The 17,773-nt window shown below is 33.8% G+C and overlaps 2 protein-coding genes and 1 pseudogene across 2 annotated transcripts in view; all 3 read left to right on the top strand.

The window, feature by feature from the left end:
• Positions 1–1,673: 1,673 nt before the first annotated feature.
• On the top strand, positions 1,674–3,089 carry LOC121252243 (annotated as a pseudogene).
• Positions 3,090–5,264: 2,175 nt separating this feature from the next.
• Positions 5,265–17,773, top strand: part of LOC121252188 (LEAF RUST 10 DISEASE-RESISTANCE LOCUS RECEPTOR-LIKE PROTEIN KINASE-like 2.1) — a 29,294-nt gene continuing 16,785 nt past the window's right edge. The window contains 1 exon segment of the mRNA XM_041151700.1: positions 5,265–5,922. Coding sequence (XP_041007634.1) covers positions 5,283–5,922 — 640 coding nt within the window. The 5' untranslated portion in view covers positions 5,265–5,282.
• Positions 10,053–11,649, top strand: LOC121252253 (PR5-like receptor kinase). The gene is made up of 2 exons (XM_041151808.1): positions 10,053–10,076; positions 10,403–11,649. Exons 1-2 carry the CDS (start codon positions 10,067–10,069, stop codon positions 11,524–11,526), a joined length of 1,134 nt encoding a protein of 377 aa, XP_041007742.1. The 5' UTR covers positions 10,053–10,066; the 3' UTR covers positions 11,527–11,649.

A 17,773-nucleotide genomic window follows, 5' to 3' on the forward strand; every position in this document is an offset into this window, starting at 1 on the left:
TTGATCGGTAGCTTCCTTTTCCTTTTTCATTCTCTCCTTTCTCGTACTGCTTCAATGAATAAATCAAGAAAACTTCTCAATACCAGAGGATTAAGAAATTAAGATCATACATTTAGGAAAAACTCCGGACTCGTCCGCTGGGCGCGGATAATTAGTCTTAAATCTTATATGCATGCCAAACATTCATGAACATTAGCAGTGACATTTTAAGTGAAATTTTGAGAATAATTGCTGAAGTTTCTCCCATTCCCATTACGAAGTCCTTTTCCTGCTTTGGTCCCACGTCAAACACTAGGTTGGTCAATTCAAGACTCCAACTATTCCATTTGTGCATTAATTCCTACGTTTATTCAAGAGTAATGCTACATTTAAAATTTTTTAAATTTTTTTAAAAATTTTTTTGAGTTTATTCTTTTTAAATTATTTTAATTCTTCTATTCATTATTTATATATTAAATATTTGATAAAAAAATAATAAAAATTAAAAAAAATATGGTGTATAGAAATTGTATAAATAGTAAGATGTTTTGCATAGATTTTTTTCTTTTTTCTTTATTCAATGCCTCGGAATATTACGTTTCTGACTTCATTGACTAGTCGCGCTCTTCAACAACTTTAATAAATTAATTAATATAGTATGAATGATCAAAATTCATGTCTAAACTCATGTTTCAAGCCCATGCTGTTCTTGGGCCTTGCCTTGGCATTCCACGGTCCACCCACGACATGAGATTTCCTCCTGCATTGCTGTTCTCTCTGGAGGTGCTACTCCGCCCCGTAGCTGGTGGGTTTTCACCCTCGTCCGGGATGCAGGGGCAAGGTGCGGGACGGATTCTCAATCCATCCTGCCTTTTTTTTACTTAAAAAAATACTATATTTATTTGATTTAAAAATTATTTCTAAGTGTAAAAGTAATTAAAAATACATTTTTAAATTCAAATTATAAATTTAAAATTTATAAATAATTTAAAAACTATGTAATTTTTAAATTTACTAGTGCATATTTTGTGTAAATTGTAGTGTATTAGTTTTTAAATTATGTAGTTTTTAAATTTGCCAACGCATATTTTGTAAACAAGTCTAACAAATTGTAATATATATTTATATATATATATATACAATTTTTAAAATATAAATATATATATTTATGTTTATATATATGTATATAATATATATATATATTATTTTAAGCGGGGCGGGGCGGGGCGAGGTTGGGCCCTCCCCGCCCCCCGCATGGGTGGAGCGGGGTTGCCCGCCCCACCATACGGGGGTGGAGGGGAAGCGGGGAAGGCCCCCTCTGTCCACCCCTAATTCTCTCTCACGTCCCCTCTCATGCCTTTCTATATCATTTATAATAATTAAACTTTTTTTTATATATAAAATCTTAAGACCTGAAAAGAAAATACGATTTTTGAAAAAATATTATCATTAAAAATGATAAAACATGAAAATATTACAATTTTTAAGAGATAAATTAATATTAATAGTTCGAAACACAAACACAAGGAGATCAAAGATAAATAACTGAATAGTTAAGAAAATGTAAAAAAAAATGAGTTAAAAAATTATAAATAAAGAATAGAGAAATATTATTTTAAGAGAATTGATAAAGAATAGGGAATGAGACGTAGAATATTTTAAAAAGATGAATAAAATTTGAAGGAAGATGATTTTTAGCTAAGATTTAGAGAGAAATTTACTCATCTGGATGCTCAATAGCAGTCTTAACTTTCTGTGTGTCCTTGTTGCAGAATCATTTAGGCTCAGTTGGTGGCTTATCATGACCATTGGTAAGAAGATCAACATCATTTAAACGTTTATAGAGATATCTTTCTTTCCCGATCCGACGATTAATGATGCCCCGCTGAAATACTGACTTAAACCACTCTTTGCGTTATGATTTTCCAACTGCAGGTTTGGCAGGGATTGCAGTTCTCTCTTTTGTGATTATCTGCAGTGTTAAGAGAGGATACTTATCAAATAATTCAATGGTCTGGTGGAACAGAGATGCAAAGAATGATCATTTCACTGCGGAGGAAATCCTAAGGAATTTTGGTTCAATGGCCCCGAAGCGATATACTTATTCAGATGTGAAGAAACTGACCAACTCATTCAAATATAAAGTAGGACAAGGAGGATATGGTGTGGTATTCAAAGGGGAGCTACCTGATGGGCGTATTGTAGCAGTGAAAGTCTTGGCGAGTCCAAAGGTAATGGAGAAGAATTTATAAATGAAGTGGTTAGCATTAGTAGAACATCACATGTCAATATAGTCACTCTTTTGGGTTTTTGCTATGAGAGGACTAAAAGAGCTCTAATCTATGAATTTGTGCAAAATGGATCTCTTGATAAGTTCATACATGAGAAAAGATCTTCAATCACAAATTGTCACTTGGACAGCAAGACCATGTTCCAAATTGCAGTTGGCATTGCTCGAGGACTAGAATATTTACACCGAGGTTGTAGGACTAGGATTCTGCATTTTGACATAAAACCTCACAATATACTTTTGGATGAGAAATTGTGCCCAAAAATCTCTGATTTTGGTCTTGCTAAACTATGCAAAACAAAAGATATCAGTATTGTGTCAATGACGGGCATGAGAGGAACTGCAGGATATATTGCCCCTGAAGTATTTAGTCGATACTTTGGCGGAGTCTCTCACAAGTCTGACGTCTACAGTTATGGCATGTTGGTTCTTGAAATGGTTGCGGGAAGGAAAAATCTTGATGATGGGGTGCTCTCTCATGGCAGTGAAAATTATTTTCCTAACTGGATTTATGACAAACTTGAAAAGGGTGAGACATATGATACTTCTGGGATATTACAGATGATGATCAAGACAACATGATAAAAAGGATGATAATGGTGAGTTTGTGGTGCATTCAGACCAATCCTTCAGATCGGCCATCAATGGGTAAGGTGATAGAGATGTTAGAATGTAACTCTGAATTACCTCAATTTCCACCAAAACCTTTCCTGAACTCTCCTACGAGGTCGGCTCAACATGATTCTTCCACCAGTACTACTTCGTAAAATTCCTAAAATGGATGGAATTGCATCACAGGATTAAGATTTTTTTAATGATCAAGTGATTGTGTTGACATTTCGATTTGAGGAGTGGTGCTGTGCAAAAAATCTTCTTTGTTGGAAAAAAATGGATCCCAAATAAGGCAGGGCACTGTAGGATCAGCATTGTTCTCCTACATGCATGCAGGTCACCTCAAGATACTTCCACTATTTTGTAACCGTTAATTATTCAACTTTCGAAATGTTTACAACTGCATCATGTTGATGATGAATTTTTGTCAAAGTTCTTGGAAATATATCATTCTTTTGCTGTAGAAATTTAAAAAAAAAAAAAAAAAAAAAAAAAAAAAAAAAAAAAAAAAAAAAAAAAAAAAGAAGAAGAGAAGAAGAAGAAGATAAGGCCAAAGTGGATCACCTTGACAGAGACTTAAATTTTTACAGAGTGAGGAAAGCGTTTTTGCTGGTTTCATGCTGGACGGCACATGCATAGCTGCATTATCTGTATTTGAGTTTTCTGCCTAATCATTCATGTAAAATTTTTCTCACTCTCCAAAATATTTGGTGAATTTATGATTTGACGACTTTTCGTATACAGTAAGAGTACTGGTATTTGCCTAGTCAAATGCCAGTAGTTAGTCAAAAATTGGCTAGATAAGTGGGCTGTATTAAAACGATCGATCATTAATCCAAATTCTGTCGTATAGAAAATGCTAACGTGGAGCGATAAAAAAAGACAGCGACATCATGAGTGATGAAGAAAGAAAACGGACGAGCTGGTTGTGCTTGAATCAATTATATATTGAGCACCCAATTCGAGATTATCTATCCATCTATATATCTCTCATGTGCTTCAACGTATAAGCTACGTACGGAAGTGATCATCGAGCGGACCAAATTCACCCAGAACAGAAAACTCTAGAATTCGACTTTGGTTTTGGAGTAGTAGTGATCAGGATGTTTGGGAACCATGAAAGTGGGACATAAACAACATGCACAACAAAAAAAAGAAGGGAAAAAGAAAAAGAAACTGCCAATAAGGTATTGGTTCTTTTGTAATTGGTTTTCTAGTTTGTCTTGCGGGGAAACTCACCACTCATGGATTTGTCTATTGGCTCTACGTATAGCTTTGCTTTGTCTTTGAAAAAAAAGCAATAGTCACCAATTAGAATTCATGATCTCATTACTGATCACTCGATCAGAGTCCGACGACCCAACTCCATGATCTTCACTAGTTGATTGAATCTTGAAGAATGGAAATATATGATCTACAGAAACCCAAAAAAATAAAATGAAAACGAAACACATGGATCAAAGGGGAGTTAAAATTTCGTTGATCATGAATGATCGATTAAACTTAAAATCTTTATGAAAAATATAATTTCATACGAAAGTCTTTTAAAAAATTATTATAATATTTATCACTATTATATATAAATAAAAAATAAAATCACTATAATATTTATCACTATTGAATATAAATAAAAAATAAAATCACTATAATATTTATCACTATTAAATAAAAATAAAAATAAAATCACTATAATATTTATCATTATTATATATAATAAATAAATAAAATCACAATAGTATTTATCACTATTATATATAAAAAATAAATAAAATCACTATAATATTTATCACTATTATATATAAATAAAATTATCATTAAAAAAAATTAATCATTGATAAGATCTATACATTTTTCAATTATCTATCTAAAAATTAATAACTCAACATATTTTATACATCTAAACAATTCAAAATACTCTCACTTAAACCCACAAATCTATTTTAATTTCTACTCATAATTATTTATAAATATTCTCACATTTATAGATATTTTTACTGTCCAAACGTAGCCACGTGACCACCTGACAGTTTCTCTTTTTCTCTCTAAAAATAGTCGAACTCTCTTTTTCTCTCCTCTCTCTCAAAAAGTAATGAATCCACTGATACTCTCTCTATTTTTCTCTCTTTAATTTGTAAGACCCACTGACACTCTCTCTATTTCTCTCTCTTTCTCTTTAATTTGTGATACCCATTTGACTCTCTCTCTATTCCTCTCTCTATTTTGCTTCCCAGCTCGTTAATTTCAACCTCTCTAAATGCATACCCATCTCTTCCCAGCTCCCGCCACTTTCTTCTTCATCATAATAGCAATAACCTTAGTCCAGTTTCCAGTACCATCTGTGCACGCTGTTGATGATGACCGGTACCTCAACTGCAGCGAAACCTTTGCATGTGCGGATATTATGAACCTCGGCTATCCTTTCTGGGGATCAAATCGGCCCGAATATTGTGGGTACCCGGGTTTCGAGTTGAACTGCAGCGGCGATCTCCCGCAGCTTAATGTCACGAACATGTATTACCGAGTCCTTAACATCGATGACGCGGCGCGGAGTCTCCAGGTTGCTAGAGTGGATTACTGGAACACGACTTGTCCTGCTACTTACGCTAATACAAGCATAGATAGCAGTACCCTCTTTTCTCATGATACTTCAGCTACTACCAACCTGACGCTCTACTACCAGTGCTCTACTACTTCATCTCTTTTTCCAATTCAGCCGGCGTATGGTTTTTCGTTTACTTGCGCCGGAGACGCTACCGGCTTTACCAATTACTATTCGAGATCCTTGATTGCAAGCACGTTATTGGGGGTGTGCGAGTACAACGTTAAAGTTCCAGTAGTAACTGAAGCAGGCATTTTAACTACTGAAGATTTACTGAAGGAAGCTATTGATGGTGGGTTCACGGTGGGGTGGAATGCAAATAACAGAATGTGCGATAGATGTGATGGGTCCGGTGGGCGGTGTGGGTTCAACACCAGCACGAATGCTTTCGCTTGCCACTGTAAAACTGGGTCTTTTCCATCAACGTGTGATGAATCAGATGGTAAGTATCCATTTTCGCTGGTTAATTTATTTGATCCGTAGCTATCTTTTCCTTTTTCATTTTTTCCTTTCTCGTACTGCTTGAATGAATAAATCAAGAAAACTTCTCAATACCAGAGGATTAAGAAATTAATTAGGTCATACATTAATTAGGAAAAACTCCGAGCTCGTTTGCTGGGCGCGGATATATAGTCTTAAATCCTATATGCGAAACATTCATGAACATTAACAGTGACCTGGTCAAAATTTGATTAGAAAATTTATTTTTAGAAAATTAGGCTTTAGCTAACGACATTTTAAATGAAACTTTGAGAATAATTGCTAAAGTTTCTCCCATTCCCATTACCAATTAGTCCTTTTCCTGCTTTGGTCCCACGACAAACACTAGGTTGATCAATTCAAAACTCCAACTCGATTTGTGTATTAATTTCCACATTTATTCAATGCCTCGGAATATTACGTATCTGACTTAATTCATTGACTAGTCGCGCTCTTCAACAACTTTAATAAATTAATATATATAGTATGAATGATCAAAATTCATGTTTCCATATATAAGATTATTATTGCATTTCACGCGTCTGATCTCAAATGTCCTCAATTTTGTTGACCTTAAATATCCTCAAGTTGTAAGCATAATTGTAGTATTTCGTGTAATACAAAAATATATACTCGTATAACTCCTAATTCTTCTCTTCACCCAATTAAAGTAACAAATTTAATTTATATTTTATCATTCTATATTAATTAATTAGAGTGAGTCATACCTACATACTTCTCATAACTTAGAATTTCTTTGGCTCTTTTCGCGAGCATGTAATTTAGATAGACAATTGCACGATTGCCCGCAGGATTAACTCACTATTGATACCGAACAGTGACTCATATTATTTTTCCATATTCTATTAAAATAATATTTTTTTATTCTTTTTTACTATTTTTTTTTCTCACTTTTATTTACAAACTTAACTACTCAATATATATAAATATATATATATATATTTTTTTTTTATATTTTGAACTATTACTCTAGTGAATATTTTAAACAAAAATTTAATTTTTTTTCTTGCTGCCATGATAATATTTTCAAAATTAATTATTTTATATTTTTCGTAATTATTTAAATTATTTTTAAAATTATTATTTAAAACTATAACAAATATGAGTATGAGAGAAAATGTAGGTAGATGATTAGAAGAAGAATTTATTTTATTTATTAGAATAAAATATTGATAAAAATAATTTAAGAGATGAATAGTAATTTTTTATATTTGAGAAACCATTATTTATCCTGTAAACCTTTTTCCTTAAAATAGAGATTCTGATGGGAGAATTTTAACCAAATCTCTAAAATTTCCCTCAAATTATAGGGAAAATGTACCTTTGCGGTACCGGCTTAGCATGCTCTAAGTGCACTAGCATCAGATCGATCAAAAGTCACCCTTGCCTAAATTATAGTCATTTTGGGACTAACTTTCTGAAAATTGACCCTGCATCCGGTTGATCAAAATAGGTGGGAGTTTTGGGGTTGCTACAGTTATTCCTCATCATATGCATCTCTATAAATTTGTCTATAATTTGGCTAAAAAACACACTTTCTGAAATTTTTTTCTAAATTTTAATATTTCAAAAACCTCCTACATTCCATTCCCTATCATTTTCTATTCTATTAAAATATTTTTTTTCTATTCATTTTTTATTATTTTTTTCTGTCACTTTCCTCTATATTCTTTCTTTATATTCTATTAAAATATAAGTTTGGAATAAAAAGAATGATTTAGGATGTATACAGTTACTCCGCAAAATCAAAACTTAATTTAGGGAACCTGATATATGTAGATGAGTTTTCTTTACTTTCCATGTTTTTTCCTATTAAGTTTTAGGAATGCGGATGCGGATTCTCTAAGGAACGACTGTAGCTCCCAAAAATTAAAAAATAGTTACTTTAATCCCCCAGGAGATTTCCTCCTGCATTGCCATTCTCGAATTGGATGTCATTTCGTCTCTTATTTGAAGGACTACGTATTACCTTCACTCAGTCACATTCTTGCTTTTTGTCTACTTGAATGCGGCCCGCACCTAAAAAAGTTTCATTTTGGTGCCGCTCTGCTTCATAATCTCTGTTTAGAACAGCTTTGCAATCCTTGAGTTGTCCTGTCTCTATTGAATTTAGTGGCCCTTGTCATTAATGTGTTCCATGTAGCCCGTGCTTTAAACTGGATGCTGTCTTGTTTTGCATTTGGTCTGTCTGATAGCCCTTAAGAGTCTAACAGGCAAGCTGCCTCAAGCTGCACTGGCTCTTTATGTATATGCTATGGGAAGTATGGATTTTATAAAATTTATCCTTGCCGATAGGCTAAAGAATTGTTATTAAATTATTCACATATATTTCTCCTATTGTTCGATCCCACTTCTGGAGCCAATAATGAAGAGGGGATCTTGCTCCTTGTTTTACGAAAATTGCATTTCTGACCTGATCTTCCATCTTCCATATGCTACTTAGAACTGATTTTATATATCTAAACGTGATTAGTTTTGAGAGGGTATAATATGTTTTGAGAATGCAGCTTGGTACAAACATAGAAAAAGTATGAATACCAATATTCATAATTTTCTATATCAAAAAAAAAAAAAAAAATCATAATTTTCGGCATATATGGAAAAGAGATTATTTGCTAGTTTTCTTTTAATTAATTGTTACCTTGTCGTTCTCGATTTGTCACTTGGTTCTTATTCCCCCTAGACAGCTGTTTTCCATTGCTGGATTACTTAAGTTTATATTACATTACGGCTGTTTGTGCTTGTGGCAAATTTTTTTTTTTTCAATTTTTCTTATTCTTACATTTTTTTTAATATTTTTAAACATTTTTATAAAATATAAAAAAAATACCAATACAATAGTCACTTCTTTAATCAATAAGTAAAAAAAAAATGTAAAAAAAATTAAATACATGAACGGTCAAAATAAAGATGCAAAATAGGGCATCATAGTAGCATTATTCTACTAATAATATCTAGATCGGTAGCTACCTCCTCCTTCTTCGAGTCTTTTTTGTCGATTAGAGGGAGGCATTAATACTTTCACAATTCCATTAATAGGCGTATAGCTTCAGAGCGTTATAACTTAATTGGTTACTTACATTTGAGGGTAAACATTTATTCTGGTCATGGACGGACTAGTACTAGTAATTGCTAAAGTTTCTCCCATTCCCATTACCAATTAGTCCTTTTCCTGCTTTGGTCCCACGACAAACACTAGGTTGATCAATTCAAAACTCCAACTCCAACTCCATTTGTGCATTAATTTCCACATTTTTTTAATGCCTTGGAATGGTACGTATCTGACTTCACTGAGTACTAGGCGCTTCAACAACATTAATATAGTATGAATGATCAAAATTTTTCCGTAAGATTATTGCATTTCATGTGTCTGATCTCAAATGTCCTCTGTTTTGTGGACCTCAAATATCCGTAAGTTGTAAGCATATGGAAATTGTAGTATTTTGTGTATAATCACAAATTACTTTGATACAAAATACTCATATATCTCCTAATTTTTCGCTTCACCCAAGTAAAGTAACATTTTATATTTTATCATTCAATTTTAAATTGAATTTGAGTTATACCGACATCTCTGAACTTAGAATTTCTTTGGCTCCTTTCGCGAGCACGTGTGCGCCTTTTCCTTTTTTTTTTTTTTTTTTTTTTGTAACATGATTGCTATTGCATGATGGCCTGAAGGATTAACTCAATATTGGTACCAAACTGTGACTCCTACATGACAAGGGATTTATGTAACAATATTGGAATATGCATCGATCCGGGAGACTAGGATGCCTCAATCCATAGCTTTTGGGTCTTCTCCTGGTCTAAGCCCATGTCTTTCTTGAGCCTTGCCCTGGGGAGTGCTCTGGACTAGCTGTCTGCTTTAGTTTTAGTAAAGGCATTCCACGGTCCACCCACAACATCACATGCATGCACGTACACCCTCCTTGAGGATTTTACATTTTCTTTTTGTTTCAATATTCCCCTGTTTCCATTGCGCCCTTTGTAGTCCAAACATCGCTCTCCTATGTATAAAGCAGTCTAACTTTCTGCGTGTCCTTGTTGCAGGATCATCCACCAGGCTAAATTGGTGGCTTATCATGACCATTGGTATGAAGATCAACATCATTTAAACGTTATAGTGATTTCTTTCTTTCCCGATCTGACAATTAGGGTGTGTTTGGTTACCAAATTCACTCTAACTCATCTCAACTCATCATTATAACTTTTTTAAATTTCAATATAAAATATAATAAACAATTCAATTTTTTTAAATTTTAAAATAATAATAATATTAAAAAATAATATTCTAACAATATTTTATCATCACAATTTAACTCAATTTAACTCACTTCAACGTCCGCACACACCCTTAATGATTCCCTGCTGAAATACTGACTTAAACCACTTTTTGCTTTATGATTTTCCAACTGCAGGTTTGGCAGGAATTGCAGTTCTCTCTTTTGTGATTATCTTCAGTGTTAAGAGAGGATACTTATCAAATAATTCAATGGTCTGGTGGAAAAGAGATGCAAAGAATGATCATTTCACTGCGGAGGAAATCCTAAGGAATTTTGGTTCAATGGCCCCGAAGCGATATACTTATTCAGATGTGAAGAAACTGACCAACTCATTCAATTATAAAATAGGACAAGGAGGATATGGTGAAGTATTCAAAGGGGAGCTACCTGATGGGCGTATTGTAGCAGTGAAAGTCTTGGGCGAGTCCAAAGGTAATGGAGAAGAATTTATAAACGAAGTGGCTAGCATTAGTAGAACATCACATGTCAATATAGTCACTCTTTTGGGTTTTTGCTATGAGAGGACTAAAAGAGCCCTAATTTATGAATTTGTGCAAAATGGATCTCTTGATAAGTTCATACATGAGAAAGGATCTTCAGTCACAAATTGTTACTTGGACAGCAAGACCATGTTCCAAATTGCAGTTGGCATTGCTCGAGGACTAGAATATTTACACCGAGGTTGTAGGACTAGGATTCTGCATTTTGACATAAAACCTCACAATATACTTTTGGATGAGAATTTGTGCCCAAAAATCTCTGATTTTGGTCTTGCTAAACTATGCAAAACAAAAGATATCAGTATTGTGTCAATGACGGGCATGAGAGGAACTGCAGGATATATTGCCCCTGAAGTATTTAGTCGATACTTTGGCGGAGTCTCTCACAAGTCTGACGTCTACAGTTATGGCATGTTGGTTCTTGAAATGGTTGCGGGAAGGAAAAATCTTGATGATGGGGTGCTCTCTCATGGCAGTGAAAATTATTTTCCTAACTGGATTTATGACAAACTTGAAAAGGGTGAGACATATGATACTTCTGGGGATATTACAGATGATGATCAAGACAACATGATAAAAAGGATGATAATGGTGAGTTTGTGGTGCATTCAGACCAATCCTTCAGATCGGCCATCAATGGGTAAGGTGATAGAGATGTTAGAATGTAACTCTGAATTACCTCAATTTCCACCAAAACCTTTCCTGAACTCTCCTACGAGGTCGGCTCAACATGATTCTTCCACCAGTACTACTTCGTAAAATTCCTAAAATGGATGGAATTGCATCACAGGATTAAGATTTTTTTAATGATCAAGTGATTGTGTTGACATTTCGATTTGAGGAGTGGTGCTGTGCAAAAAATCTTCTTTGTTGGAAAAAAATGGATCCCAAATAAGGCAGGGGCACTGTAGGATCAGCATTGTTCTCCTACATGCATGCAGGTCACCTCAAGATACTTCCACTATTTTGTAACCGTTAATTATTCAACTTTCGAAATGTTTACAACTGCATCATGTTGATGATGAATTTTTGTCAAAGTTCTTGGAAATATATCATTCTTTTGCTGTAGAAATTAAAAAAAAAAAAAAAAAAAAAAAAAAAAAAAAAAAAGAGAAGAAGAAGAAGATAAGGCCAAAGTGGATCACCTTGACAGAGACTTAAATTTTTACAGAGTGTGGAAAGCGTTTTTGCTGGTTTCATGCTGGACGGCACATGCATAGCTGCATTCTCTGTATTTGAGTTTTCTGCCTAATCATTTATGTAAGATTTTTCTCACTCTCCAAAATATTTGGTGAATTTATGATTTGACGACTTTTCGTATACAGTAAGAGTACTGGTATTTGCCTAGTCAAATAAATTTGGCTAGATAAGTGGGCTGTATTAAAACGATCGATCATTAATCCAAATTCTGTCGTATAGAAAATGCTAACGTACGTGGACCGATAAAAAAAGACAGCGACATCATGAGTGATGGAGAAAGAAAACGGACGACCTGGTTGTGCTTGAATCAATTATATATTGAGCACCCAATTCGAGATTATCCATCCCCCTCTATATATCTCTGATCATTAGCTTCAACTAAGCCACGTACGGAAGTGATCATCGAGCGGACCAAATTCACCCAGAAAACTCTAGAATTCGACTTTGGTTTTGGAGTAGTGATCAGGATGTTTGGGAACCGTGAAAGTGGGGACATAAACAACATACACATAATAATAATAATAATAATAATAATAATAATAATTTCAGTCTTAAACATATAAATAATTTGCAATACGCCATTTCACAGCTTACTCAATTAAGGAAAATCATTGAATGAATATCATTTAAATACCCATGTTAATTTTGGCAAAAAAAAAAAAACCCCCTCTTTTATTCTATTCAATTTTTTCAAAAAAAAACAATGGTAAAAGAGGCTAAAAGAATTTTTTCATTTGAAAATCTATATATCACGCTACCAGCGATATTGATCGGCTTCCCTCCTCGTTTGAGGTGGTCCTTGTGTAAAGTTGTAGTCAAGTGGTGGGGCTCATATCCCCGCAAGGTGCATGTACCAACTGGCTGTGGAAAGGAAGTCCTACTTTTTTATTTTTTTAGTGATCGATGACTTATATATTTTTCTAATTACAATGTATATACAAGACATTAATTTGAGACTCACATTTTAAAAATCGTTTTCTCAAGGGATCCCCATATCTTCAAATTAAGATCTAATTACAAACCTATAAAATAAAACCAGCTAGCTGGCTAGCTGGTTGTGTAACACTCCAATTCCAGAAGTCTAGAGAGTTAATTCATGTTATCTAAAATCATCTCTCAAAATACAATTATATATACTTTAAAGACTCCACAAAATACTAACTTATTTGCTCAACATAAGTATATATGTTACTTCACAGGGACACCAAAGAAATACCTCGATATAACAAATTAAAATCTCCATCAAGAATAAGAAATATCCATGTCTCTAAATACCCAAAACAACATAAAATGATAAATTTACTAAATAAGACTCAAATAATTATTTATGTCATTTGACACTTATTCCTCTACGATTATCAAATCTTGCTAATACTTCATACTCTTGATTTCCAGCTGAACCATCAAATTTATCTAAAAAATATTATGGAGATAAGGTATGAGTTATCAACAGTTCAATAAGTAGAGAACATATACTAGTATATAAACATTAGCATTTACAGAGTTCATAATGTAAAATAAAACATTTTTATTTTCAAAATGCATAATTAAAACATGTTATTAAAAATATCAGAGCAAAAATTTAGAAATATTCTTATTCAAAACTCATTTGACATAGCATAACTGAATATCACATCAAACAAAATTTCAAGTTTAACCACCGTGGTAGGGTTGTACAAATCCCAATGACCAACCGAGCAAAAACAGAATGTGAAATCTTTATCTTATTCAGTCTCGAAGCCCCAAGTGTGTACACAAGAAAGATCATACAGAAAACTACTTTACTTCCAAAGTGGGTGCATCGAAAATAGAAAAATTGGTACCAACCCGAACAGACGTCATAGTTATACACCCGTGGTAAAGTCAGAACAAAACATAACATAACAGAAACAGAATGTCATGCTAGAGGTTTTTCAGAAATCACATCATACCATATCAGAGTACAGAACAGATTCGGATCATCTTCATATAATCATACACAAATTTTCATATTCGCTCTTTCCATATAATTCATAAACATAATGCCAAAAAAAGTTCATGTCTACACTAGTCATGACAGAAAATAATTTCTCTTCTTAAACAAAATTTCATGCGAATACAGATAAAATGATCGAGGTTGAATTGTTTTCAAGTTTTTCTTCTCATAACAAACATGCATATTTTTCATAAAATCGATTTCAGTCTAATCGTTTTATACAAAGTCTAGCATAGAAAATCAATTGTTACCTATAACATAGACACATAACTTACTTAAATCTCTAATAAACCACAAATTTTTATATTTAAGCCTAAAATGATAAAATAAAATATTTTCTTAAAAATCTAAAAATGCTCGTAACTCTAAAATAACATCAATTCTCATAATCATCGATATCCACTTTATATTCACCTAACACAACGCCAGCTTAATCACAAATCTATTTTTTTTTAAATAAGCACAAATTGAAATATATGTCCGAATGTTAAAAGTCAAGCCAATCCCAATTCAATAAGTGTTCTACCAAGGTTTGACTATAAGGGCAGTAATGTAAAAAAAATATTTCAAAAGGGTTCTTCAGATCCCCAACGTAATCACGTGACAATAAGGCTTAATTGCATTTCTTTGTAAATAAAAATACAACTAAGGTTATTCTACGACAGGGTGAAAAGGCACATATTCTTTGTGAAGAGAAACCGAAGTCTCGCCAGAGTGTGAAGCTATGCGACGGAGGCCTTGGAATCAACAAGAAAGTAGCTTGTGACAGTGGATCTAGGTGCTAAGGCGAAGATGCCGGTGAGTCGGGTAGTTAAACGAGAGAGAGAGAGAGAGAGAGAGAGAGAGAGAGAGAGAGAGAGAGAGTTGTGAGATGGTGAGGAGGCGTGCGACGAGTCTAGGGCGATGTGCAGTGGCTTATGTCGTGTAACGGGATTGAAAACTGAGGGACGTGCGAGGAGGGATTTTCTTGCTCTATTTTGGGAGCCTGAAATAGAGGTTTGGGCAATGGTGGTGCAAGGAGGTTTGAGGTGGTTGGCTACTGTGAAGGAGCAAAGTAGCTCATGTCGGGATCGTGGTGGTTAAGTTTGGGCTGCGACAACCCTAGGTTGGAAAAGAAAAGAAAAGTAAAGTTTGCATGAAGTTCAGATTACGTGGATATTTATGCATGCACTGACGTGAACCCTAGAGGGATGGAGACATGTATGGTGTGGAGATTGATGTTGGTTCTCATGGGCTTGGGTTTTGAGTGTGTAAGGTTTGAGCTTTTTCCCTGAGTTTTGAGCCTCGATTCAACCTCTAAAATAATCCAACTTGTCCCACAAATTTCTCTGCTCATAAAAAGATTCCACATAATCTAAGAATATTTAATGATTTTAACTTAATTAGCAAGCCTAATAAAAATTTGATATCCGCCAAAATAAAATTTGGGCCCTTAGTCTATTTCAAAAGTTACTCGTTAATCTCAAACAGGTATTCATACATATAAATCCAAAAATTTTTTGAAAGCAGGCTTGGTGTTGGGCCCAAGTGTTACAGGTTATGTGATATATTTTTCTTATATAATTTTGCATTGTAATCACCTGAACGCCCTATTGCTAGTACGTATTAAATCTACTATTACCATGATTTCTTCTTTGGAAAAATGCAAAATTTCAAGGTTAAGAAGATGCTAATTCCAAAATATCAAGTGGTTTTTTCTCCAAGATTGATTCCTCAAATTAATTGTGACAAAATCATGAGTCCCATTGAACTTTAAAAGATGAAAGAGGCGAGACTAAGGAGATAAGCGGGAATCAAGTAGGTCCAACCGTCTAAACTTTAAAAGAAGTACTTACTAACAGTCCATGCCCATGCATGGTGGGGATATCATGTATATCTGGCCAAAGTGAATAAGAAAAAGAGGAATTATTAGGGGCGTTGCTACAACAACTATTGTGTCTTCCCGCTTGACTTGGAAAAGCCACGTTACTTTTTTTTTTATGTGTCATTTACTTCTTCCCTCCTGGATGAAAAAATACCCCTAAACCCCTCCTCGACAAATCTCGCCCTTTGCAAAGCTCCCAATTTGTGAAGGTGCTTGGTTGTTGCATGTGATGGTAGTGCTTTATCAACTATTCATATTTTGTCCACTTTCTACACATTCAAACAGACCATACAAAATTCAAAAATAACAGAGGAGAGAAGGAAGAAGGTTCAACCTTGTAGATCTTGAGTAAATTTTCAAATACAAACAATATACCATACACGTAACACAGAATAGGAACATACAATAAAGGTGCAAGAATGAGCTTCAAAAATTTCTTTTCCCTTTTTTTTTTTTTTTTCTTTTGGGTTGGGAAGGGGGGGGTTGTTCGGGACAACATATTCAGCAGCATCTTCATCACTGTTGTGATTTTCCTGAGTACCGGAATCCATCAACATCGCATACGACCGCCGCAAGTGGCCTTCATCGACGCCTATAATTCTTTCCCTCGATCTCTCTCACTCTCTGATCTCACTCTGCTGATGATAAATTGCGGCGAGGCTCCAACAAAGCTTTAGTTATACTTCACTGCCACAGACCTAATATCATTAGAGAGAAAGGATGAGAGGGAGTGAGTGGAACAGAGAGGGAGCGAGAAAATGGAGAGAGAGAGAGAGAGAGAGAGAGAGAGTGTGTGTGTGTGTGAAAGTGATGATTTTTTTCTTTAAGGCAAGAAGGAAGATGAAGTATTTTTTATTCTATTAAGTCAGCCACCTAGATGCCACATCAAGCGGGAAGCGCAAGCGTGGCGCTAGCATTTTCCAATTATTATAAGTTTAATATATATTATCATTAATGACTAATAATATTAATGTGGTGGAAGTTTGACCTTTAAGTGGAATGTTTCAACAAAAGCATCTTTTTTGAAAATTTTAACACCGCCACGATTCCATGAATCCATTTCGTAGAAGGCCACCAATTTCCTTATAGTACTCTTATTGGATTAGTTAAAAGTTAAATCTAATGAGTATTTAGCTATTAGAGAGCAAAATATGCTCACATTAGATTAGCCAAATTTCAAATATTTAGAATTTAGCTACAGTGACTTTCAAAATTTTCTTCAAATTTAAAGGTTACTGTACATAAATCAAATACATATTTTATTAATTATTCTCTTTCCCTTTCTTTCTATCACATATTTTATTACAATTGATATATTAATTTGAGTTAGTGATATATTAATTTAATAAGAATATGAGTATTAATTAATATATAATAGGTATAACAGTAAAATATGATAAAATAAAATAAATTAATAATTAAAAAGATTAAATATTTTTGAAATTATTAGTTATTCATCACTATATAATGAATAAATGTATAATCTAATGTGGAGATTTGATGTAAATAATCAAAATCAAAATCATCTTATCTTATTTTATTATTATATAATAAAAAAATAGTTATTCTAATGTGGAGATTTATGTGAATAGAATAGTTAAAAGTCAAATTTTTCTTATATTCATAAAAAATATGCTTTAATTTTGACTAATCCAACGAGACTCCTCGACTAATCCAATGAGACTACTCTTGTGATGCCTCATAGGAATTGGAAAGCCACACATCCCCACCTCCTTAATTCCTTTTCTATAAGCCTGATTCCAATCTCTCCCGATCTTCTCTCTCTCAAAATGCATATCCATCTATTCCCAGCTCCGGCCACTTTCTTCTTCATCATAATTGTTGAATAAAGTCGACTACTCCCCTAGAAATAATTTATTCCGATGTTCCTCATCATACGAGTCCTAGAATTTCATTTTCCCATGATTTTTGCCAATCCGATGTACTTGTACCTGTTGAAAGACGTC

Source organism: Juglans microcarpa x Juglans regia, chromosome 2S (genome assembly GCF_004785595.1).
Source record: "Juglans microcarpa x Juglans regia isolate MS1-56 chromosome 2S, Jm3101_v1.0, whole genome shotgun sequence".
NCBI classification, from domain to species: Eukaryota; Viridiplantae; Streptophyta; class Magnoliopsida; order Fagales; family Juglandaceae; genus Juglans; species Juglans microcarpa x Juglans regia.